The sequence below is a fragment of the Rhinoraja longicauda genome, chromosome 1 (genome assembly GCF_053455715.1).
Source record: "Rhinoraja longicauda isolate Sanriku21f chromosome 1, sRhiLon1.1, whole genome shotgun sequence".
NCBI classification, from domain to species: domain Eukaryota; kingdom Metazoa; phylum Chordata; class Chondrichthyes; order Rajiformes; family Arhynchobatidae; genus Rhinoraja; species Rhinoraja longicauda.
In genome coordinates, this window is record NC_135953.1 from 107,325,348 (window position 1) to 107,347,878 (window position 22,531).

Sequence of the window (22,531 nt, forward strand, 5' to 3'; positions counted from 1 at the left end):
TTTCATCAGCTCTATGCTAAGAAATCTCTTAATCCATCTCAGCACTCAGTGGCAATCATAAACAATCTTAATGCAATCAAGATCAGTACAGTTTATAAAATGAAATCCTTGAAGACAAAATGAACAGGGTATATGTCAGTGAATTAATAGATGTAATACATTTAAATTTCCAGTATATATTTTATACGATGGTGTATATAAATGAAAATACACAGGGAAGAGTTCATGGCATTGGGACGTAATGTACTACTTTGTACGAAGAGTTGGCTAATGGTGAATTAAAAGTCAGGATAATTGGGTAATTTTCAGGTTATCGAGAAGCAACGAGTGGGTGTCACAGGGATCAATGTAAAAGGCCTCAAGAATTTACAATCTAGACTCGTTACTTAAATAATGGGATTGATTGTCATGTGGCCAAAATTATTCGATGATATAAAACCAGGTTCTTAGAAACAGGTTAGTTTTTAAAGGCAAAAAATTCGGCTGGTTTTGTTTCCTCTCTACATTTCAGTTTGCTTTTCAGTGGTCATTTTTCATCCTACAAGTTGGCTTTAAATTTTAAATCTTGGTTTGTGTGACTTCCTTTCAAATCTAATATCAAATAACATCATATTACAGCCATTTTTTGCAATATCCTGCTCTCCACCAGTTAGTTATTCAATATTATGTATAGAGTGGCCTGGTCTCCAAAGCATTATGCTCCAGAATGTTACACCAATTCTGGAAATGTGTTGGCTTTATTACTTTTCAGGTGTCCTTCAAACACCATGAAAATTAAACCTCCCGTTATTGTTTCTGCTACGCTCTTCTTGCTACACTGCATTACCACTAATTAGTCAATACTCCTACCAGTTCTGTGTTGTGCTTTCTTTTGTTCTATATAGGGCTTCTACTGGCAGAGCATTTCACTGAAATTTGTTTCATTTAGTTTCTGTTTGACATGCCAATAGTACGTCTTCGCTTTCTGTTAAAAGTGCAATTGACTGGAAAATTTAGGTCACTGTTCCCCCCTCTTTTGAACTCGGTCTCTGTGGTGAGCATTGTATCACTCATACAATACCCATTACAGGTTAATTAATAATTCATTTCATATGTCATGCTCATTTGTGCACGTCTTCTTTACGTAATATCTCTACTTTGCTCATATGCCTTCTTGTACCTCTCAGACATGTTTTCACTCAACACAAAGACAATGGATATACAACATTTGGGTAAAAAATGCTTTTTTGGCCAATGACAGGAAAACTCAAGCTTACCTCAGGTGTCTCAGCAGGGCAGATCATACCCCACAGAGTATTATGGAGCTGTCTAGGTTTTGCTAACTTTCCATCTCTTCCAATTGGAGAGTTAAGACGACGAAGATGAGACAAGGTTGAAGCGAAGGTCAAACGGTTCAACACCTATCAATCAAATAATTAATTTGAGATTGTATTCTAGCAGTCTGCATAACTTGTGATGTTTTGAGACTTGTACATTTACGATATCTTCAGAAAGTGTTCTGGTTGTGAGAGGAAGATCATTACTGGTTGTAGGTATATCCAGAAACTTGGGGTGGGGGTGGCAAAGGCAAAATCCAGGGAAGGCCTATTAATGATAAAATCAATTATGATTGTTGCCATCCATGGCTGACATTGAATACTGCTATTTTCAATTGTGGGTATAAGGTAATTCTGTTATCATAAATCTGGAAAATATACAAATGTGACTAATCTGAGGGAGGTTCATTGTGAGAGAGATTAGGAAAATCCTCCCATAATCTAGCCAATAAACTTTAGTACGACTAACATCGCCATTATCACATAAAGCAGTAATTTCCAGAACTGCATTAATTTGCAAATTTAACTATCTATCAATTATTTTGGTGCTTTCTTTCACCAGTTGTGGACACCTCTACTTTAGTTGCATATTACTCTCAATGACCAAGGAGGAGATAAAGTTTTGGAATCAGTTTCAAGAGATTTGTAAGAGAGGAAGTGGGCTGATATATATGAACTCACATCCTGACACTCAACATTCTTAAGAAGTACTACAATCTTTCTCAGGTCACATAGGAAGCAGAAATTAGCTTCTCCTGAAGCACTCTCTCAAGAATAATTATATCTGCCATACAAAAAAAAGCTTGTTTCACTGAAAGGGATTTTACCTGAGAGACACCAGCTCTGGCTTGATGAGCCTTCTTTTGATCTCCCCAATTTCCTGTCGCAAGTGAATATTTCAGTCCATCAGAAATAATCCTTGTTTTGATTGCTAATTCCAGGTTGAAATCTTTCCCTCTGTCGATGAATTTCTGGGAGTATATCCGAACTTCTTTCAGTAGGTTCTTAAACATTCTGAAGACAATACATTTATAACAAAAGATGTGCATCAATCACCTCACAGCTACACACAAACAACAAATTTCAATCTCCCAAAACAGGTGAGTTTGTTTTGGGAGATAGTTAAAAGGACAGAAATTTAAAACAAGAACTCGACCCTTCTTCTAAGTGCACATCCACTTCCAGTTTTTATGTCGGTGGAACCAGGGATGAGGAATCCGTGATCAATTTGCTTGCAATAGACCTATTTGTCATTCAAGTATTTACATGACCTTAATTATAACTTTTGTGCCACAAAAAGCCTGATATTTCATTTTTCACAAATATTGGCAGGTGAAAAGTTAGGAGATGGATGATTTGACAATATTGTCCATAAGCCAGGAGAACATAAGAGCAGGTCGATTGCTACCTTGAGCCTGTTCCTTCATTCAATATCGTAGCTGAATCAATCTGTCCTCAGCACACTCACACATTCTCTCCTCACACCTCTTAACTTTCTGGTAGTTTAAAATGTCAGCTGCCATCTTGAATATAGTCATATTTATTAGAGGTGCATCTCCAGCTCTCTCATGTACGGAATTCTAAAGATTTATAAATCTCTCACAAAAAAATCCTCAAACGAGTAACCCATTATTCTTAAATGTTGTTGTCTTCTTCCAGATACCCCTTCAGAGCCACATCCTCACAGTATTCATCCCATCAATCCCACTTAAAATTTTACATTTCAATAAGATCATCTTTCAATCTTCTATATTCCCATGAGTGTAAGCATAAACAGCTCAACTTTTCTGTTCTGTATGTCAAGCTCTTTATCCCATGAATCAACCTAATTAAATATTCCACCCAACAAGCAGTCAACCTGCAGTAAAACTAGTCTCTGAATTGATATTTTGCTTGTAGCTTTTAAACAAACTTGGAAGCAACGCGGACACGTCTGCAGATACTTTTGGCATGTTTGAAGAAATGCTATTTTAAATTAATTTGGCTGACTCCCACTGTCACCAAATTAAAAAGATGGGGAAAAAAATAAAAATATAGGACACCGTTTCTGGCTTAATTGTGGGCAACAAAATTAATAGGTCTACACTTTACTGCAAATCTTTCCTTACCCTCTGAAGAGGAAAGCAAGCAATGGTCCAGCCAGATCCAGTCTTTTGTTGCCATAGTGATCTCTGTCATCCAATTCTCTTCGACCTAAAGCAGCTAACAGCAATCGATGCACTATGTAACTGAATTAAAGAAAACTTATATTAGTTTTGAAACACTGGGCCCAAACATTATTAGGACACTTAAATGCTATGTGAATGGCACATCTCTTTTTACAAGAAGTAAAATGTATATAAAATGTGCAAAAATAAAAAAAGAGGCAACCTCTTTGCCAGGGGATTCCTGCATTTACATCAATTATTTTCTTGAATAAATAATTGCATTGCTGAAAAGAGTACCAAATTAACCTATTAAACATAAAAGCACATCAGGCTAGCATCTGTGGACAGAGGGAAACAGAATTAATGCTTCAGACAATCCCTTCATCAGAACCAGAAAAGTGATGTGTTTTTTTTCTTTTCCAGTTCTGATGAAGGGGCACCAACCTGAACTTTAATGCTGTTTTTCTCTTATAGGCTACCCAATCTCCCAAATAACCGTAGCACTGTTTTTATTTTACATTGCTAGAATCTGCATGTATATACTTTTCAATTAAAAGCACAATTAACTGCACGTCTTGAGCATCTTTTGTAACTTTAGCCTGGTAGTTCTAACCACCAACCGTAGGCATTCAATGATCCTCACTATCAATATTGTCAATGACCAGAAACTCAAGTAGACCGGTCACATAAAGAAGAGGTCAGAGACAAAGCATCCTGCAGTGATTGATTCAACTCGACACCCGAACACCTCTCCATCACACAACACACAGAAACAGGATGCAATGCTTGCCTGGATGAGCGCAGCACCAAACTTTCAATGCGTAATACCAGCTAGTACAAAGCATCCTGCCTGACAAAGGATGCTTATTCTTATTCATCATGAAGAATGATAACTTTAAAAATCATTCCATCCTCCATACTAGCTGCACCATGTACCATTTACAAAAGATAATTCATTGGCACCAGGTTTAAATCCTGGAGCTCTTTCCCCAATAGCACTGCTAATACCACCATAAGGGTTGTGGTGATTCAAGGTGGTGGCTCACCACCACCTTCATGGGCAATTAGGGATGGATAATACAGCCTTGCTGATAATGCCCTGATCCCAAAAATGAATATTAAATAAAACACATCTAAAGTATACTTCACTAGAAATGTACCTTCTCTATTGATATATCAGATATCGGTTGCAACGCACCCACTACCTGCAGATCCATGTAAACCATTAACTCTGAGCAGTTCAACTGAATAATGCTTATGAACCTCTCACTTATCTAGTAATCATTTTAGACTAAACATTTTTTTTAAATTCACACTAATTCTCGTGTGTTTAAGAAACATACCCCAAGAAATAAGCTTTTTTTGTCTCACAAAAATCACTGACTCCAACATGTGGAAGCACTTCTTTCTGCAGAATTTCTTTTGCATATTTAATTCTCTTCTCTTTCGTTACACCAGGTTTTGCACCTCTTGAACCGATGAAATTTAAAGCAACATTTTGTTCCTGGATAACAAATGCTTCATCCAGAGAAGGTTTCACCTGGAATAAAAACTCTTTAATTATAATTGTCTGCAGGGAAAACGAACACAAACTATATATGCCTGGTTAATATATTTATTAAGTAAATAGAGCTAGACCCGCGATAAAACCAGATTACCATATTTTCTTTCACTCTTGACCATTCATTGAAGACGGGTCTTGACCCGAAATGTCACCCATTCCTTCTCTCCAGAGATGCTGCCTGACCCGCTGAGTTACTCCAGCATTTTGTGTCTACCTTCTGAGCCTAACATCTGTGGTACGTAAGCTATTGAAGAGGATATCCAGTATATTTTGCTACATGAGAGAGGGCGTTTTACAAATCTGATTGAGTTTCTTGAAGTAGTAGCCAAAAAGGTTAATGAGGGCAAAGCTGTGGATGTCATCTATATGAACTTTAGCAAGGCTGCTCTGGAAGGTTAGATTACACAGGATCCAGGGAGAGCTAGCTAACGGGGTACAGAACTGGCTTCATGGAAGAAAGCAGGGTGTGGTAGTGGAAGGGAGAGGTTGGGCAGGTTAGGACTATTTCATGGAGCACAGGGGGCTCCTGGGTGATCTTATAGAGGTGTAAAACAAAAGGAGAATGCATAGTCTTTTATCCATGGTAGGGGAATCAAAAACCAAAGGACATAGGTTTAAGGTGAGAGGGCAAGATAAGATTTAATATGATGCTGTGGATGCAACCTGGTGACTGAGGATAGTGGGTATATGGAAAGAGCTGCCAGAGGTGGTGTTTGGGGCAGTACTGTAACAGCATTTAAAAGACATTTGGACAGGTATTTGATAGGAAAAGTCAAGAGGGATATAGGACAAATGTGGATAAATGGGACTAATGTAGATGGGGCATCTTGTCAAACATAGACGAGTTGAGCCAAAGGGCCTTTTTCCATGCTACATGACTCTAAACTTTATTTATCATGAAAAATGTTAGTGTATTTATGGTCCTGAAGAAACAGCTGACCATTGGTTGATGCAGAATCGGACTGAGATTCTTCCATAGTCATTTTCTTTTCTTTAAATTTAAAGGGAAAAGGGATTTTTTCCTCAAAATATAGGTCCAATACATTGTAAACAAAATCCAACAACTGTGGACAAGTAAAATGGAGCAAGAACTTAAATCAAATGAATTTTCTTTCACTATTCAAAAATAATAGAAGACATTTGTACAGTTCTTCTAAAAATCAAAGGTGTCGGAGTCGCTCCACAGATGCGTTATGAGGAGAAAACAAACAAGCTAGGTAGAGTGAGATATTAATGGGATGATTAAAGCTTGGTTAGAATTGGATTTCTAAGCAAAAAAATTAAAACTCTTGTGCAAGATGGACAGATTCAGTGAAGAAATTACAGAGAGTTGGTCCATAACGACTGAACACATGGAAGCACAAACCCGTGAGAAAGAACATCAAAAGTACTTGGGAGAGCAGCAAGTTTCACATTAAGGATGAATCCACAAATCAATTTAAATTGATGATGCTGGAGATCAGAAGCCAGGCTATGCAGCAGTTGTACAAAGGTTTAAACCTCTTTGATTTGAGGAAATAAAAATAGGACTATTCCAAGATGGAGGATATATGACATACAAGAGAATCTAAGGTGGACACATTTCAGTGAATGCCAAAGTACTACAACAGAATAAAGAACAAAACATGATGCATTTGCAAATTTGAACAGGTTTTTATTTCATGGCAAGTAAACGGGAGAGTGCAGTTCTTTTATGCAGGCATCGGACTAAAGTTTTAGAAGGGTGTGCTTAAGTAAGACATTGATAATAGCTTTTTCAGTAATATAGTCCACGAAATGAACTTAAACGTACAATGGTAAGATCAAGGTAGTGCTTGATGCCTTTGAATATGAGCAAGATAGTTTACTTAATAGAAAGAAAATTAGGAAGGACAGGAAAATATTGAAATCAGAGGCAAATTAAGTGTTTATTCAAACACAGTGCAGAGGCTGATAAGAGTATCTAATGGTGGGACAAGAATGACGAGATAAGTAAGGCTTTACAGCTCCATTGACCAAGGTTCAATCCTTTGAGTGGAGTTCACACATTTCCCCCACGTACTCCAGTTCCCTGTCACAACCCAAAGATGTGCAGGTTAACTTACTTCTAGTTAGGTTGGTGGCAAAATAATCCAATAGGAGCTGATGGGCATGCAAGAGAAAACATATTACAGAACTGCACCAAAATGAGGGTAATGGGACTGATGTGATTGGGAACCAGCATGAACCCAATAGGCCAAATAGCTTCCTTCCACATTTAGGTAGTTCTGCTATTACACAAGGTTGCGCTCCAAAGAAACCTTGTGTGATAGACAATTGTATAAGGACAATTAAGTCGGAGCGGAGTTAGATGAGTAAGAGCTACAGTCTTGTACTCATAAGTTATTCTTCCCACAGGAATTTTAAGGTTTTTTTCAATAGCAATAAGCTTATTTTTCTTACTGCAAGCTAAAAATGATAAGGGCTGTATGCTACATTGTTACTATTGCACAGATGTCAATAAGGAAGCCATTGCTCGTTAATTTCAGTGGCCACCTACAGTTAAAGTAGCAACTGTGTTCTTCAAAGATAGTGTGGTGTCTGATTACTGCAGGGAGGCAGTATTGTCAATTTCCAAAGTAACTTTTGAGTGGTTCTCCAGTTGTTGAAATTGTAAAATATCCAATTCAGTACGACTAATGCAAATAGTGTTCCTTACTTCATCACGTGTTATATCCAAAACCTTATGGAAACACTCTTTATAGCAGAACCACTTGCAATAATAAATAAGGCGATAGCAATCGTGGCAGAGTATTTATTCTTACAGAGAGTTAATTCTTTCAATAACATAGATTTATCATGATTCATCAATGTGGAACCCAGCATAAATATTGAAATTAGTAATAGAAGAAAATATGGCAACACAGCCTACGCACAAATCACTGTTTATCCACAAGCTCAGATTTTAATGGATAACTGCAACACACTGACAGAAAATTAGTTTAAAATTTAAAAAATGGAAACTAATGGAAGGGGGAAAAAAAGCATCCTTAACAGGGTATTAAAATGAATTACAAGAGCATCTAGTTTTAAAAATGGAACTCTAAATTAAAACTCACCATTTCCATCATTTCTGGATCATCAAAGTCATAAATAATGTGTTCCAGAATGTCTCTATCAGACACAAATCCTAAAGCTCGAAACACAATAATTATGGGAACTTCTTGTCGGATGTATGGTAGAGTGGCAACTATTCTTTGGCCTATTGCACTTTTTCTTACACCCTGAAGAGAAAACATGGTAAAATTAAGGGCAGAACAAAGTAAACTTTATTGCAAACACTTTCAAAATTAAATAAAAGCAGAGATGCTGTCATTCAGAAAGTCTACCAGCATTCTCAAAATCAAGATAAGTGCTCAAAGAAAATTAAAGTTGCATATAGCAAATGCAGGTCCTACTTGTCCTCCTCTTGCTAGCATGCTGACCCAGATGGTACTCGTGGGACGAGATGAATTCTCTAGACAGGACCGACACTCCCCCGTGTATGCATATTTGGAGTCTTTTTTTGCAAACACATACACTGTGTTTGTTGCCATCTTTTCTTGTGCAATCAAAACCTGGAAAATTTTCAAAAGAGAACATAGAACAGTATAGCACAGCAACATGCCCGTCGGCTCACCACGTCTGCCCAACCATCATGCAATTCTAAACTAATCCCAACTACCTGCACATGTTTGTGTCTGTCTAATTCTTGCGTGTGAGGCATCTGTCTAAATGTCACTTAAACGCTGCTATCTCCTTCTACCACATTTCCTGGCAGCACGTTTCAGGTGCCAACCATTGAGTTTTTTAAAAAAAGGCCTGCACAAATCCTGACATTTTAAACTTATGCCTTCAGTATTTGACATTTCATCCTGGGAAGAAAATGTTTTCTACCCTATCTATACCTCACTTTATTTTATATCCCTCTGTCCGGTTCATTCCCGCCTCTAATGCTTCAGTGAAAACTGCACGCTATTCCAACTTCTTATCGCTAAAACACTCTAATGCAGACGTCATCTACCTGCAGCATCTCAAAGCCTCCACATCCTCCCTATAGTGCCACAAGCAGAAATGCGCACAATACCCCAAATGTGGCCTAATCAATGTTTAATACAGTTTGCCATCTTTTATAATCAATGCTCTGCTGTCCTCATTAGCAATCAACAAAAAAGTGCTATGGTACCCTATGAGTCTATTTATTGCAAGTCACTTTGAAGTGAACCTTATCCTAGTTTAGAGTTACAGCGTGGAAACAGGCCCTTCAGCCAACTGAGTCCGCGCTGACCAGCGATCACCCATATACTAGTTTGATCCTAGACACAAGTGACAATTTACAGAAGCCAATTAACCAACAAACCTGCACATATTTGGAATGTGGGACAAATTTAGAGCACCCGGAGAAAACCTGTGCGGACATAGGGAGAACGTACAAACTCCTTACAGACAACACTTGTAGTCAGGATCGAACCTGGGTATCTGGCACTGCAAGGTAACCCTATCGCTGCGCCACTGTGCCGCTCTAACATTCTTTCCATAAATAACATTAATTAGACATCTGTATGTTTCCTGGTCCTCCATTTGTTTTGCAATGAATATATGATTATTCATAATCAAAACATTGTTTCACGTTCTTTCCAAACAAAGAGCACTGCAATTAGTTTTCCAATGAGAACTCATGTAGATCATATTAACCTAGCTAACAAAAGATGAACCATTAAATGTCTGAATACAATTTAATCAAAGACAATTTTGAAATGCTTTCTACTTTGAATATTTAGGCCACATGGCATATTGTGTACCTTTTCTGATCCATTGATGATGAAATAACCACCAGGGTCCAGTGGGCATTCATTGAGCTCACAGAGATCACGATCTGTTAAACCACTTAGAAGACAATAAGTAGACCGAAGCATTATAGGAATCTTCCCGATAAATGTTTTCTGATGCTGTGTTTGCAGTTGCTCCTCTCCCTCCTTAATCACCGTTTTTGTAATATCCACATAGAGAGGAGCTGAATACCTGTAACACAATAACAGGCAACATTGCAAACCCCTACATTCACATGCAAAGAGACAGTTTAGATTAGTTTAGTTTAGGGATACAGCATGGAAACAGGCAACCGAGTCCATGCTGCTCAGCAATCACCCATGCACTTGATCTATCCTACATACGAGGGACATTTTACAGAAGCAAAATAATCTATAAACCCGCATCGTTGGAATGTGGAAGGAAACCAAATGCGGCGCTATAAGGCAGCAACTCTACCGTTGCAAAATAAAGTTAACTTTGGCTCCACGATCCCTACAAGGAAACTTACGTAAGGTTTCGCAGTCTAGCTTCATTTGGCATCATTGGAGATGGTGCCCCATCCCTTTCCCAATGAGTTGGTTTGGATAAATAAATTTGTTCAAACTTTAGTAAGAACCTAGGCTGGAACAGAATACAAAGATGTAAAACAAACATACAATTCAAAATGGAACAGAATGTTCTGTACTGGGAAGGTAGGTGAGGATTTTTACCGGTTCTTCCACTTCTCCGCTTGTATGTTGAGCTTCAGCTTGGAGATCTATTGGAGGAGCATCTTCCACAATTCTCTGCACTGACATTTGTATAAATTCATCAAACGAGTCCAATTGCTGCCGAACCAAACCTTTTTCATCAAAATAGGAGCTGAGAAACAAATATTCAAATTCAATGAAGGAAAGATATCATGTTCAAAAGATTAAGAAGTATAGGGTGCACAGTGACTCAGTAGTTTGGATTCAGGATTAGATTATCCATAGAAGACAGAGGGTAGAGAGAGAGAAGGGAGTTATTCTGACTAGTGGTCTATGACCAGCAATGTTCTGCAAGGATCAGTGTTGGGACTTCTGTTGCTTGCGATACAACATGATATATGATATACGAGTTGGAGATATGTGTTGGGAATGGGAGATGGAGTTTAATCCGATCAAGTGAGACGTGCTGCACTTTGGGAGATTAAATTCAAAGTATACAGTTAATGGCAGGACACTTAACAATATTAACATACCGAGGGATTTTGAATCCAAGATCCAAATTAGCTACACAAGTAGTTAGAATGGCCGAGAAAGACATATTGTACACTTGCCTTTATCAGTGGGGGAATTGAGTACAAGAGTAAGAAAGAGACATAAAATGCAGGAATAACTCAGTGGGTCAGGCAGCATCCCTGGAGAACATAGATAGATGACATTTCAAGTCGGAAACCTTTCTTCAGACCTTAAGAGTAACAAAGTCATATTATGGATTTATGGGCTAGGTGCATTTGGAGTATTGTGTGCAGTTCTGGTCACCCTATTACAAGAAGGATGTGAGGGATTTGGAAAGGGAACATAAGAGGTTCACTAGAATGCTGTATGCATTAGAAGGTATTGGCTAAAAAAGGAGAGGTTGGACAAACATGGATTATTTTCTCTGAAGTGTTGGAGGTGTACTTATGATCGGTATTACTTGGGTAGCCAGTCAAAACCTGTTCACCAGGATGGATGTGTCAAATACTGGAGAGCACAACTTTGTTTGAAGGAAATATACACGACAAGTTAGTGTTCCAACAGTGGTGTTTAAGAGGCTTTTAGATAGAGGTAGTAGCAATTAACTAGAAAGATTGCTAGATCTAGTAGTTCTCACATCGCTTTAACTGGCAGGCTTTCCAAGGCCCAAGAAATTCATCCAGTTGAGGTTAAATTTAATTTGAAGATTTAATGCAAGACTTAGTTTAATTTCAACATTTAAATAACAAGCTGTCCTTTTGGAGGTTAGAAATCCACACCCCATCTTTCCTCCTTTCAATTTGGAAGAGGCTGCAACTTCAAACATTTTTTTTTACATTCCGATTTTCTCTTAACTTCTAGATTTTTACTTCCAAGTTCCCAAATCAAGCTATGTTAACAGTAAAAATTCTAGATTTACTGCGGACCCTGTTAAATTGCAAACATTTAAAACAATCTGCAAATTGTAATAACAAGGAATTTCTATGACTCAAAAGTAACATAAATACAAATCAAAGGTATCACAAAATGCTGGAGTAACTCAGCGGGTCAGGCAGCATCTCAAGAGAGAAGGAATGGGTGACGTTTTCGGTCGAGACCCTTCTTCAGTCTCTCCTGAGATGCTGCCTGACCCGCTGAGTTACTCCAGCATTTTGTGATACCTTCGATTTGTACCAGCATCTGCAGTTATTTTCCTACACTAAATACAACTCAGTCAGTGAACAACTTTCATTTTCCTAAATTTCCCACATCTTAAAATGCAGAAATACCATAGAAAGACAACAAAAAGCTGGAGTAACTCAGCAGGCCAGGCAGCATCTCTGGAGAGAAGGAATGGGTGATGTTTCAGTTTGTAGGGTGAAAATGAGAAGATAGTGTGACTTGGGTGGGGGAGGGATAGAGAGAGAAGGAATGCTGGGGCTACCTGAAGTGAGAGAAATCAATATTCATACCACTGGGCTGTAAGCTGCCCAAGCGAAATATGAGATGCTGTTCCTCCAATTTGCATTTAGCCTCACTCTGACAATGGAGGAGATCGAGGACAGAAAGGTCTGTGTAGGAATGGAAAGGAGAATTAAAGTGTCCAGCAACTGGGAGATCAGGTTCGTTCAGGCAGGCCAGGCGAAGGTGTTCAGCGAAACTATCGCCCAGTCTGCGCTTGGTCTCACCGATGTATAAGAGTCCACATCTTGAACAACGGATACAGTAGATGAGGTTGGAGGAGGTGCAAGTGAACCTCTGCCTAAGCTGAAAGGACTGTCGGGGTCCCTGGACAGAGTCGAGGGAGGAGGTATGGCGACAGGTGTTGCATCTGCTGTGATTGCAGGGGAAGGTACTTGGGGAGGGGGTGGTTTGGGTGGAAGGGATGAGTTAACCAGGGAGTTGTGGAGGGAACGGTCTCGGCAGAAAACGGAAAGGGGTGGAGATGGGAAAATGTGGCTAGTGGTGGGATCCCATTGGAGGTGGTGCAAATTTTGGAGGATTATGTGTTGATGGGGTGGAAGGGAAGGGCTATGGGGACTCTGTCTCTGTTGCGACTAGGGGGAGGGAGAGCAAGGGCGTAGCTGTGGGGTACCGAGGGGACACGAGTGAGGGCCTCACCCATGATGGGAGAGGGGAAACCTGTTCCTTAAAAAATGAGGACATCTCGGATGTTCTAGTATGGAACACCTCATCTTGGGTGCAGATGCGGTGTAAACGGAGGAATTGGGAGTAGGAGATAGTCTTTGCAGGAAGCAGGGTGGGAAGAAGTGTGGTCGAGATAGTTGTGGGAATTGGTGGGGTTGTAATAGACGTCAGTCAATAGTCTATTTTCTGTGATGGAAACTGTGAGATCAAGAAAAAGGAGGGAGGTGTCAAAGATGGTCCAAGTAAATTTGAGTGTAGGATGAAAATTGGTGGTGAAGTTGATGAAGTCCATGAGTTCTGCATGGGTGCAGGAGGTAGTACTGATACAGTCATCAATGTAACGGAGTTCAGGGATAGGGCCAGTGCACGCCTGGAACAGGGATTGTTCAACGTACCCTACAAAGAGGCAGGCATAGCTGGGGCCCATGCGGTTGACCAAAGCTACGCCTTGGACGTGGAAGTGGGAGGAGTAAAAGGAGAAGTTGTTGAGGGTGAGGACCAGCTCCGCTAGGCGGAGTAGAGTGTTAGTAGAGGGAAATTGGATGGTTCTGCGGTCGAGGAAGAAACGGAGGGCTTTAAGGCCTTCCTGGTTGGGGATGGGGGTGTAGAGTGACTGAACGTCCATAATAAAGCTGAGGGAGTGGGGGCTCGGAAAGCAGAAGCCATTCAAGAGACGAAGGGGATGTGAGGTATCTTGGACATAGGAGGTCGGGAGGGATTGGACCAGGGGGGGATAGGATGGAGTCGAGGTACATGGAAATCATTTCCGTGGGACAGGAGAAGGCAGAAACAATGGGTCTGTTGTGTTTGCGGATTTTGGGGAGAAGGTAAAAGCAGGCTGTGCGGGGCTGGGAAACGATAAGGTTGGATGCTGTGGAAGGCAGACAGCCAGAAGTGATGAAATCAGTAATGATGTTAGATTAAGTCCTGGTGCTCATCTGTGGGATCATGGTCCAAGGATAAGTCAGAGGAGGTGTCTGAGAGTTGTTGCCTGGCCTCAGCCCGGTAGAGGTCAGCGTGCCAGACTACCACGTCACCTCTCTTGTTGGCGTTTTAAAATTATAATGTTAGGGTTGCTGCAGAGTGAGTGGAGGGCTGTACGTTCAGGGTGGGTGAGGTTGGAGTAGGTAAGGGGAATGGAAAAGTTGAGACTGTTGATTACATGCCGACAGTTAGAACTAAAGAGATCTAGAAGAGGGTAGAAGGCCGTTCTGGGGGGGGGGGGGGTCCAAGAGAAGGGGGACTGGTAGAGACCAAAATACAATTTTGGAGATGGCAGCAGATTTAACTTGAGGCAATATTGGTGATAATCATTCTATTGTAGAAGAGCGCGCAAGACTCATCCTCAATAATTCTGTGCTGATTTTGTCACAAGTTAGAGAGCTGAGTATCCAAGCCAAATCACTCCATGTAGCTGTCGAATTGCATGATTAGTTGAAGCAGTCAAAGCATCAGTGTAAAGCTGCTCTGGCTAAAGGATAACTTGGTAGTTCATAATTTCAACAAATGTGAGCAGTTTACTACTGTACTAATGCATTTATTTTATCTGTTTCTTTTGATAAAAGTTAAAATGCCCATATCTTTACCTGATAACAATCCAGCATGCCTCCTGCCACAAATCAGGCGTAATTTCATCATCATCCTCATCATATTGTGTATCTAGAAATCAGTTAGAAACAATCAGCAAGATCCCAGGAACCATTCTCTATCAATACAGAAAGTTATCGGGGAAAGTTGCCAGTATGGGCAAGTTGGGCCGAAGGGCCTGTTTCCACACTATCACTCGATGACTATCATTTGGCACAGTATTTTAAAGTACTCAATCTACTAAAAGCAGAATAAACTCAGACATAAATCAACGTCCAGTACAATTTCATAGGTAGCATACGGATCAGTGGCAAACAGAAAATGTGACATTTTGCTACTTCTGTGATAGAGGAGAGATAGCAAGTTACGGGAGTGGGTGAAAGATGAGAAATATATTTAAAATGAAGAAATAAAAGAGGTTGATGAGCTGGAGGGGTGGGGTTTAACAAAAGAGAGGAGTAGTAAAAGTAGAGCATGGGGAGGAAGGGCAAGTATTCTTCTAGTTCAACAGCAAATTGGTCAGAACATTACATAAAAAAGAATGCATTCCAAATTGCATTAAATTATTTATTCTTTTCATGGTATTTACCACCATCCTCCGAGAATCAGAATTTCATTACTCTCTGCACTCAGGTTATCCCAGGTAAACCAAGCAAATATTATATCCAAAGACAGACCCAAAAAGCTAGAGTAACTCAGTGGGACAGGCAGCATCTCTGGAGAGAAGGAATGGGTGACGTTTTGGGTCAAGATCCTTCTTCAGAATGAAGGGTCTCAACCCGAAACATCACCCATTCCTTCTCTCCAGAGATGCTGCCTGTCCCGCTAGGTTACTCCAGCTTTTTGTGTCTATCTTCGGTTTAAGCATCTGCAGTTCCTTCCTACTCAAATATCATTCCACTTCTCAATGGCTATACCAATTCCTCTCACAAAGCTACCTGAAACCTGAGAAATTATTTGGATAGTAGATTGATTTTCTAAAAAACATCAGCATCACAATGGACCTATTTTCAGACTGGTCGGTGTTAATCGCTGGATTAATGATTTTGAGTTCACTGTATCTAATAGAATCTGGCAGCACGAACGGACTATTCAGTTCAATTACTCAGGCACAAGCACAAGCACAGGTGTGCAGAGAAAAATGTTCCTCGGAAGCATTCACTCTGAAGTTGGTACCACAAGAGCACAACACCTTCAATTTTTGGAGTTTGTAGCTATTTCAGGCACATTGGGGTGTGATTTGAAGAGATAAACTATAGATTGCTTTCCTCGGGAGAATGGATCATTTGGCAGGGACACACACACCGTTAAAGATATATAGCGGGAGTTATGAGTAGCCAACTCAGTGGGCATAAGTATTTTTATCCAGATACTGTTCTGACCAGGACACAAAGTGTTGGAATGTCTCAACACGTCAGGCAGCATCTCTGGAGAATATGAAAAGATGACGTTTTGGATCAAGACATTTCTTCAGTCTGTGGGGCTGAAGAAGGATCCCAACCTGAAACTGCACCTATCCATGTCTACCAGATATGCTGGCTGACCTGCTAAGTTACTCCAGCACTTTGAGTCCTTTTGCGTAAGCCTGCATCTGCAGTTCCTTATTACAACTATTTTGATTAGTCTTTTCAAATGATGGTGGTAGGGCAAGAGCAGTTGTCCACAGTGACTAAGTTGGACGTGGCTCCAAAGGTTACAAAGCAGGCAAGGAAATCAAAGAGAGCCTCTGTGCGACAGGAATGAGAGAAGCCCTATTTGAGTGGTATCTCACACAATGTCATCACAACCAGTGAAGAGAGTTAGCAGTTTCAAATTCTTGTACGTCACCATCTCGGACAACCTGTCTTGGGCAAAGCACATAGATGTGACCGTGAAGAAGGCATGCTTTTGCGTCAAATTTCTTAGACGTTTAAGGAGAATCAGCATGTCACCGAATATTCTAACAAACTTTTACAGGTGCACTGTACTTTGTATCTTGACTGGTTGCATCATAGCCTAACATGGCAATTCCCATGCACAGAATGCAAGAGGCTGCAGAGTTGTGAACACAACCATAATGGGAACAGCCCATCTCAGCATTTATTTGAGATGCTGCCTCAAGAAGGCATCAAGGCTACATGGCCTACTGAGCATTTCCAGCATTCTCTGTCTTTATTTCATATTTCCAGCCTCTGCAGTTATTTTACTTTCAACACAAAAAGGCTATTGAGCATTATTCCACAAATTTCACAATGGATCCTATTAAAGACACAAGAGACTGCAAATGCTGAAATCCTGAGCAAAAAAATGATACACTGGAGAAACTCAGGTGGTCGGGTAGCATCTATGGAGGGAAATGGACAGACATCATTTTGGTGAGCCTCACCATGAAGAAATGTTTCAACATGAAGTGTTATCTGTCGATGATGTCATCCTTCAGCATTTTGTTAACGTTTTGATCAAAAATCAAATTGCTGAAGGAACTCTTTGGGTCAGGCAGCATCTGTTTTGGGGAATCGTTCTTTAACCAAGCAGCACTCTTAACACCATGTAAGGAGGTCCTGGCTCAAGTCTCACCCCAGAGTCTTGAGCGTGTAAATCTAGGCTGATGCTCCAGTAGTAAGGAACTGTTCATTTAAGAGATACCCTTTCACATTACAAGTTCAAATAAATTCATGCCTGCTCTCTGAGGACTCAAATAAAACTCAATGGTGTTTTGTAGAAAAAAGTTATTCCCATTGTTTAGGCCAATTCACAAGTTACAGGTAGACACAAAATGCTGGAGTAACTCTGCGGGACAGGCAGCACCTCTGGAGAGAAGGAATGGGTAACGTTTCGGGTCGAGAGCTTCATCAGACTGATTCGACCCGAAAGATCACCCATTCCTTCTCTCCAGAGATGCTACCTGTCCCATTGAGTGACTCCAGAATTTTGTGTCTACCTTCGATTTAAACCAGCATCTGCAGTTCTTTTCTTCACAAGTTAAAGGAGTGGAATTAGGCCAATCTACCCATCGAATCTACTCCACCATTCAATCATGACTGATCTCTGCCTCCTAATCCCATTTTCCTGCATCTCCCCATAACTCTTGACACCAATCAAGAATTTGTCCATCTCTGCCTTAAAAATATCCACTGCCCTCTGTGGCAATGAGTTCCACAGGTTAACTGCCCTCTAACTAAAGAAGGTTCTCCTCACCTCCTAGCCAAAAGAGTGCCCTTTAATTCTGAGGCTATGATCTCTGGTCCTGGACTCTTCCAGCAGTGGAAACATCCTTTCCACATCCAATCTATCTATGCCTTTCATTATTCTGTAAGTTTCAATCAGGTCCCTCTCAAGCGATTAGAGGCCCAGTACCGTCAAACGCTCATCATATGTTAACCCATTCATTCCTGGAATCATTCGTTTACAAGAGCCAGGCCTCCTCAGATATGGGCCCACATTTGCTTACAGTACTCCAAATGCAGCCTTCCCTGCACTTTACAGAGTTTCAGCATTACATCTCTGTTTTTGTTTTCCAGTCCTCTTGATATAAATGTTAGCATTGAATTTGCCTTCCTTACTCCCGATTCGACTTGCAATTGAACTTTTTGGGAGTCCTGCACCAGCACTCCCAAGTCCCTTTGCGCCTCCGATTTCTGGATTCTCTCTCCATTTCGAAAATAATTTACGCCTTTATTCTTATTACCAAAATGTTTGACTCTGCACTTTGCTGTACTGAATTTCATCTGCACTTCTCTGCCCACTCTCATAACCTATCCAAGTCCTTCTGCAGAGTCCTTGCCTGCCTCGCCACCTATCTTGGCATCATCTGCAAACTTGGCCACGAAGCCTTCAATCCCCTTATCCAAATCATTGATACACAGCGTGAAGAGAAGCAGCCCCAGCACTGACCCTTGTGAAACTCCACTAATCACTGGCAGCCAACTTGAAAAATCACCTTTTATTGTAACTCTTTGCCTTCTGCCATTCCGTTTAATACCATGGGCTCTCATCTTCCGTAGCAGCCTGACGTGCGGCACCTTATCGAAGGCCTTCTAAAAATCTAGGACTAGGTAAACATCATCTACAGCCTCCCCTCTGCTTGTCCTGCTATTATCTTCCTCAAAGAACTCGTCAGGCAAGATCGTCCCTTCACACAACCATGCTGACTTCTACATATTTCCAATCAACATTACTTTATCATCATAATAATGCTGTGAGAGACAGCTTGTTGTCACGTTAGACAAGTTGGTTGCCTCTTCCTCCATTTGACTGCATATCTGTGACTGTGAAACGATTTGGAAGCTCCGAAATGGGATGTAAAATGCAGTGCAAGTGCAATTCTTCGTTTTTTTCTAAAGCCAAACGTTGTTTCTGTGGGTCAGTAAACATTAAACCAGGGATTAGGAGCTACCAGCTTGTGTTTGCATGCTGATTGCCATTGATGGCGCCAGCTGACTTTGGCCTGTAATTTTCGATTTATTCACAAAATGCTGGAGTAACTCAGCAGGTCAGGCAGCATCTCGGGAGAGAAGGAATGGGTGAGGTTTCGGGTCGAGACCCTTCTTCAGACTTTGGCCTGTGCCCGTCTCTGTCTCTGCTGCGAGTGAGGCCTCGGCTGCGCCGCTCACCCTGCCCTGCTGGTGCTCGGGACGGCGGTCGCTGCGCCATTTTTTTAATTCCTTATTGCCACGCATAAATGCAGCCGCGGAATAAGAAGTTCAAATGCAACACTCACCCTCGGCCTCCTCTGGGTCGTACATGTTGATATCGCGGTGTTAGTTTGCCCGAAATCAGTCGAAAAGCGGCCGAAAACGACCGACGTCGCTCGCTCACTGGTGCCTCTCCACGCGTGGCGTAGCTTCAATCCGCCAGCAGCGCCTCGGCCGCCGGCTCAGCTCGGCTGTGCGCATGTGCAGTCGCCTCCACCAACATGTCCGCCGTGATGTGTGGGAAGCATGAAGTCTACAAAGGTTCAGGTTTGTTATTGTCACGTGTACCGAGGTACAGTGGAAAAACGTTGCTATCGAATCAGATCTGATAGTGCTATATATAACTACAATCAAGTCAGTTGCGGGCGGAGATAGACCCAAAAAATGATGGATGCTCCCGAAGTTAAAGTCATTTAAAAAGGGGATTTAGCAACTAGATCTCCTCAACTTGGTCAAAAAGGCCCACTTCAAAATTTGATCACTACTCTACTCACTCCGACCTGCGCGAGATAACCACTTATGAGATGTTTCAACGCAGTAATCAACCAGAACCAGTAACTCAGCAGGACAGGCAGTTTCTCTGGAGAGAAGGAATGGGTGACGTTTCGGGTCGAGACCCTTCATCAGTGGTAGAGTTGTTCCCTTGCAGAGCCAGAGACCCGGGTTTGATCCCGATTGTGGCTGCTGCCTGTACGAAGTTTCTCCCTGTGACCACGTGGGTTTTCTCGGGGTGGTCCGGTTTCCAAAGACGTAGAGATTTGCCAGTCTGAAGAAGGGTCTCGACCCGAAACGTCACTCATTCCTTCTCTCCCGAGATGCTGCCTGACCTGCTGAGTTACTCCAGCATTTTGTGAATAAAAAGAGGTTTGCAGGTTAATTGGTTTTGGTAAAAATTGTGTGTAGGATAGTGTCAGTGTACGCGGTGATTGCTGGTTGGTGCAGACTCGGTGGGCCGAAGAACCTGTTTCTGTGCAGTATCTCTAAAGTCTAAAGTAAAGTCCATACACTTTGTCTTTGTATCTGATACAATACAATGCTGATAACTATATTTTTCACTCAGTATCTTCCCCCTTTGCTTTACCTATTGTAAAGTAAGAAAACAGGCCCTTGGCCCAACTCATCCATGCTGACTGAGATGCCCCATCTTAGATAATCCCATTTGCCCATGTTTGACCCATATCACTTAATCTTTCCTATCCATGTACATGACCAAGTGTCTTTTAAAAAGTTAATGGCAATAGTGGGACATGAACCCACATCTCCAGTCTCTTCAACAGATGACGGAATTTTGAGTTAAAGATAAAGAGCTGGAGGAACTCAGCGGCTCATGCAGCATCTGTGGAAGAACTGCACAGATAATGTTTTGGGTCAGGACCCTTCTTCGGATCTAAAACATCATCTGTCCCTTCCCTCCACAGATACTGCCAGACCTGCTGAGTTCCGATAGTACTTTATATGAATGCCCGAGATATATTATGCACATGGAAGATCGAGTGTTCAGTGTCTGAAATAATGGTTCAATGGTACTTTATTGTCACAAGTAGATTTCAGGCAACTGAAGATACCAATCCATGAGGCAACGGTGCAAGAATATGAGGATGAGGTGCAAGGTTACCTATAATGTTATTGCCGACTATCTTTTAATTGTAGAAAGAAGAAACTGCAGATGATGGTTTACGTAAAAGGACACGGCACGGTACGGTACGGTAGCGTACGGTACGGCACGGTAGCGCAGCGGTAGAGTTGCTGCTTTACAGCGAATGCAGCGCCGGAGACTCAGGTTCGATCCTGACTACGGGTGCTGCACTGTAAGGAGTTTGTACGTTCTCCCCGTGACCTGCGTGGGTTTTCTCTGAGATCTTCGGTTTCCTCCCACACTCCAAAGACGTACAGGTATGTAGGTTAATTGGCTGGGTAAATGTAAAAATTGTCCCTAGTGGGTGTAGGATAGTGTTAATGTACGGGGATCGCTGGGCGGCACGGACTTGGAGGGCCGAAAAGGCCTGTTTCCGGCTGTATATATATGATATGATATGATATGACACAAAGTGCTGGAGTAACTCAGCTGGTCAGGCAGTGTCTTATCTCCCCTCCCCTTCCCCGACAATCAGAAAACAATTTTAGGTAACCACTAACAACTCCACACCTATTTCTCATGGGGAGAACGTACTAACGCCATACAGGCAGCACGCATAGTCAGGATCAAACCCGGGTCTCTGGCTCTGTAAGGCAACAACTCTACCGTGGCTTCACTCTTCAATCTGTCTATCTCGCACCTTCTGCTTTTAAACTCTGTCCTTTGTTCCAACCATCTGCCTAACACCACCCCCACTCTCTCCCCCACGGCCTGCGTCCACCTGCCATGCTTTGTCCTGCCTCTCCTTTCTTCCCCCCCCCCATATCAGACTGAAGAAGGGTCCCGACCCGAAACGTCACCTGTCCATTTTCTCCAGAGATGCTGCCTGACCCGCTGCTACTTCAGCACCTTGTGTCCATCTTTGAGCTAAAATCCTGCTTCCCACGTTTAGAAGATAGGACAAAATAGAATACAATTTTTAAAGGATGTGTCCTATCATGCAGAATAATCTTCAATATAAAACATAACCTTCAACGCATCTTCGATATCGTACAAAATACTAACACAATAGACAATAGACAATAGGTGCAGGAGTAGGCCATTCAGCCCTTCGAGCCAGCACCGCCATTCAATGCGATCATGGATGATCACTCTCAATCAGTACCCCGTTCCTGCCTTCTCCCCATACCCCCTCACTCCGCTATCCTTAAGAGCTCTATCCAGCTCTCTCTTGAAAGCATCCAACGAACCTTCTGAGGCAGAGAATTCCACACCTTCACCACTCTCTGACTGAAAAAGTTCTTCCTCATCTCCGTTCTAAATGGCCTACCCCTTATTCTTAAACTGTGGCCCCTTGTTCTGGACTCCCCCAACATTGGGAACATGTTTCCTGCCTCTAATGTGTCCAATCCCCTAATTATCTTGTATGTTTCAATAAGATCACCCCTCATCCTTCTAAATTCCAGTGTATACAAGCCTAATTGCTCCAGCCTTTCAACATACGACAGTCCCGCCATTCCGGGAATTAAC

General features: G+C 41.6%; 1 protein-coding gene across 1 annotated transcript in view; it reads right to left on the bottom strand.

The window, feature by feature from the left end:
- Window positions 1-22,531, bottom strand: part of polr2b (RNA polymerase II subunit B) — a 47,221-nt gene that overhangs the window by 22,959 nt on the left and 1,731 nt on the right. Inside the window, exons 2-12 of the mRNA XM_078404111.1 lie at window positions 19,452-19,678; window positions 14,752-14,824; window positions 10,547-10,697; window positions 10,345-10,457; window positions 9,827-10,046; window positions 8,444-8,602; window positions 8,105-8,269; window positions 4,807-5,003; window positions 3,425-3,544; window positions 2,144-2,330; window positions 1,257-1,400 (exon numbers count right to left, since the gene is read on the bottom strand). Coding sequence (XP_078260237.1) covers window positions 1,257-1,400; window positions 2,144-2,330; window positions 3,425-3,544; window positions 4,807-5,003; window positions 8,105-8,269; window positions 8,444-8,602; window positions 9,827-10,046; window positions 10,345-10,457; window positions 10,547-10,697; window positions 14,752-14,824; window positions 19,452-19,476 — 1,554 coding nt within the window. The 5' untranslated portion in view covers window positions 19,477-19,678. The remainder of the gene's footprint in view (window positions 1-1,256; window positions 1,401-2,143; window positions 2,331-3,424; window positions 3,545-4,806; window positions 5,004-8,104; window positions 8,270-8,443; window positions 8,603-9,826; window positions 10,047-10,344; window positions 10,458-10,546; window positions 10,698-14,751; window positions 14,825-19,451; window positions 19,679-22,531) is intronic.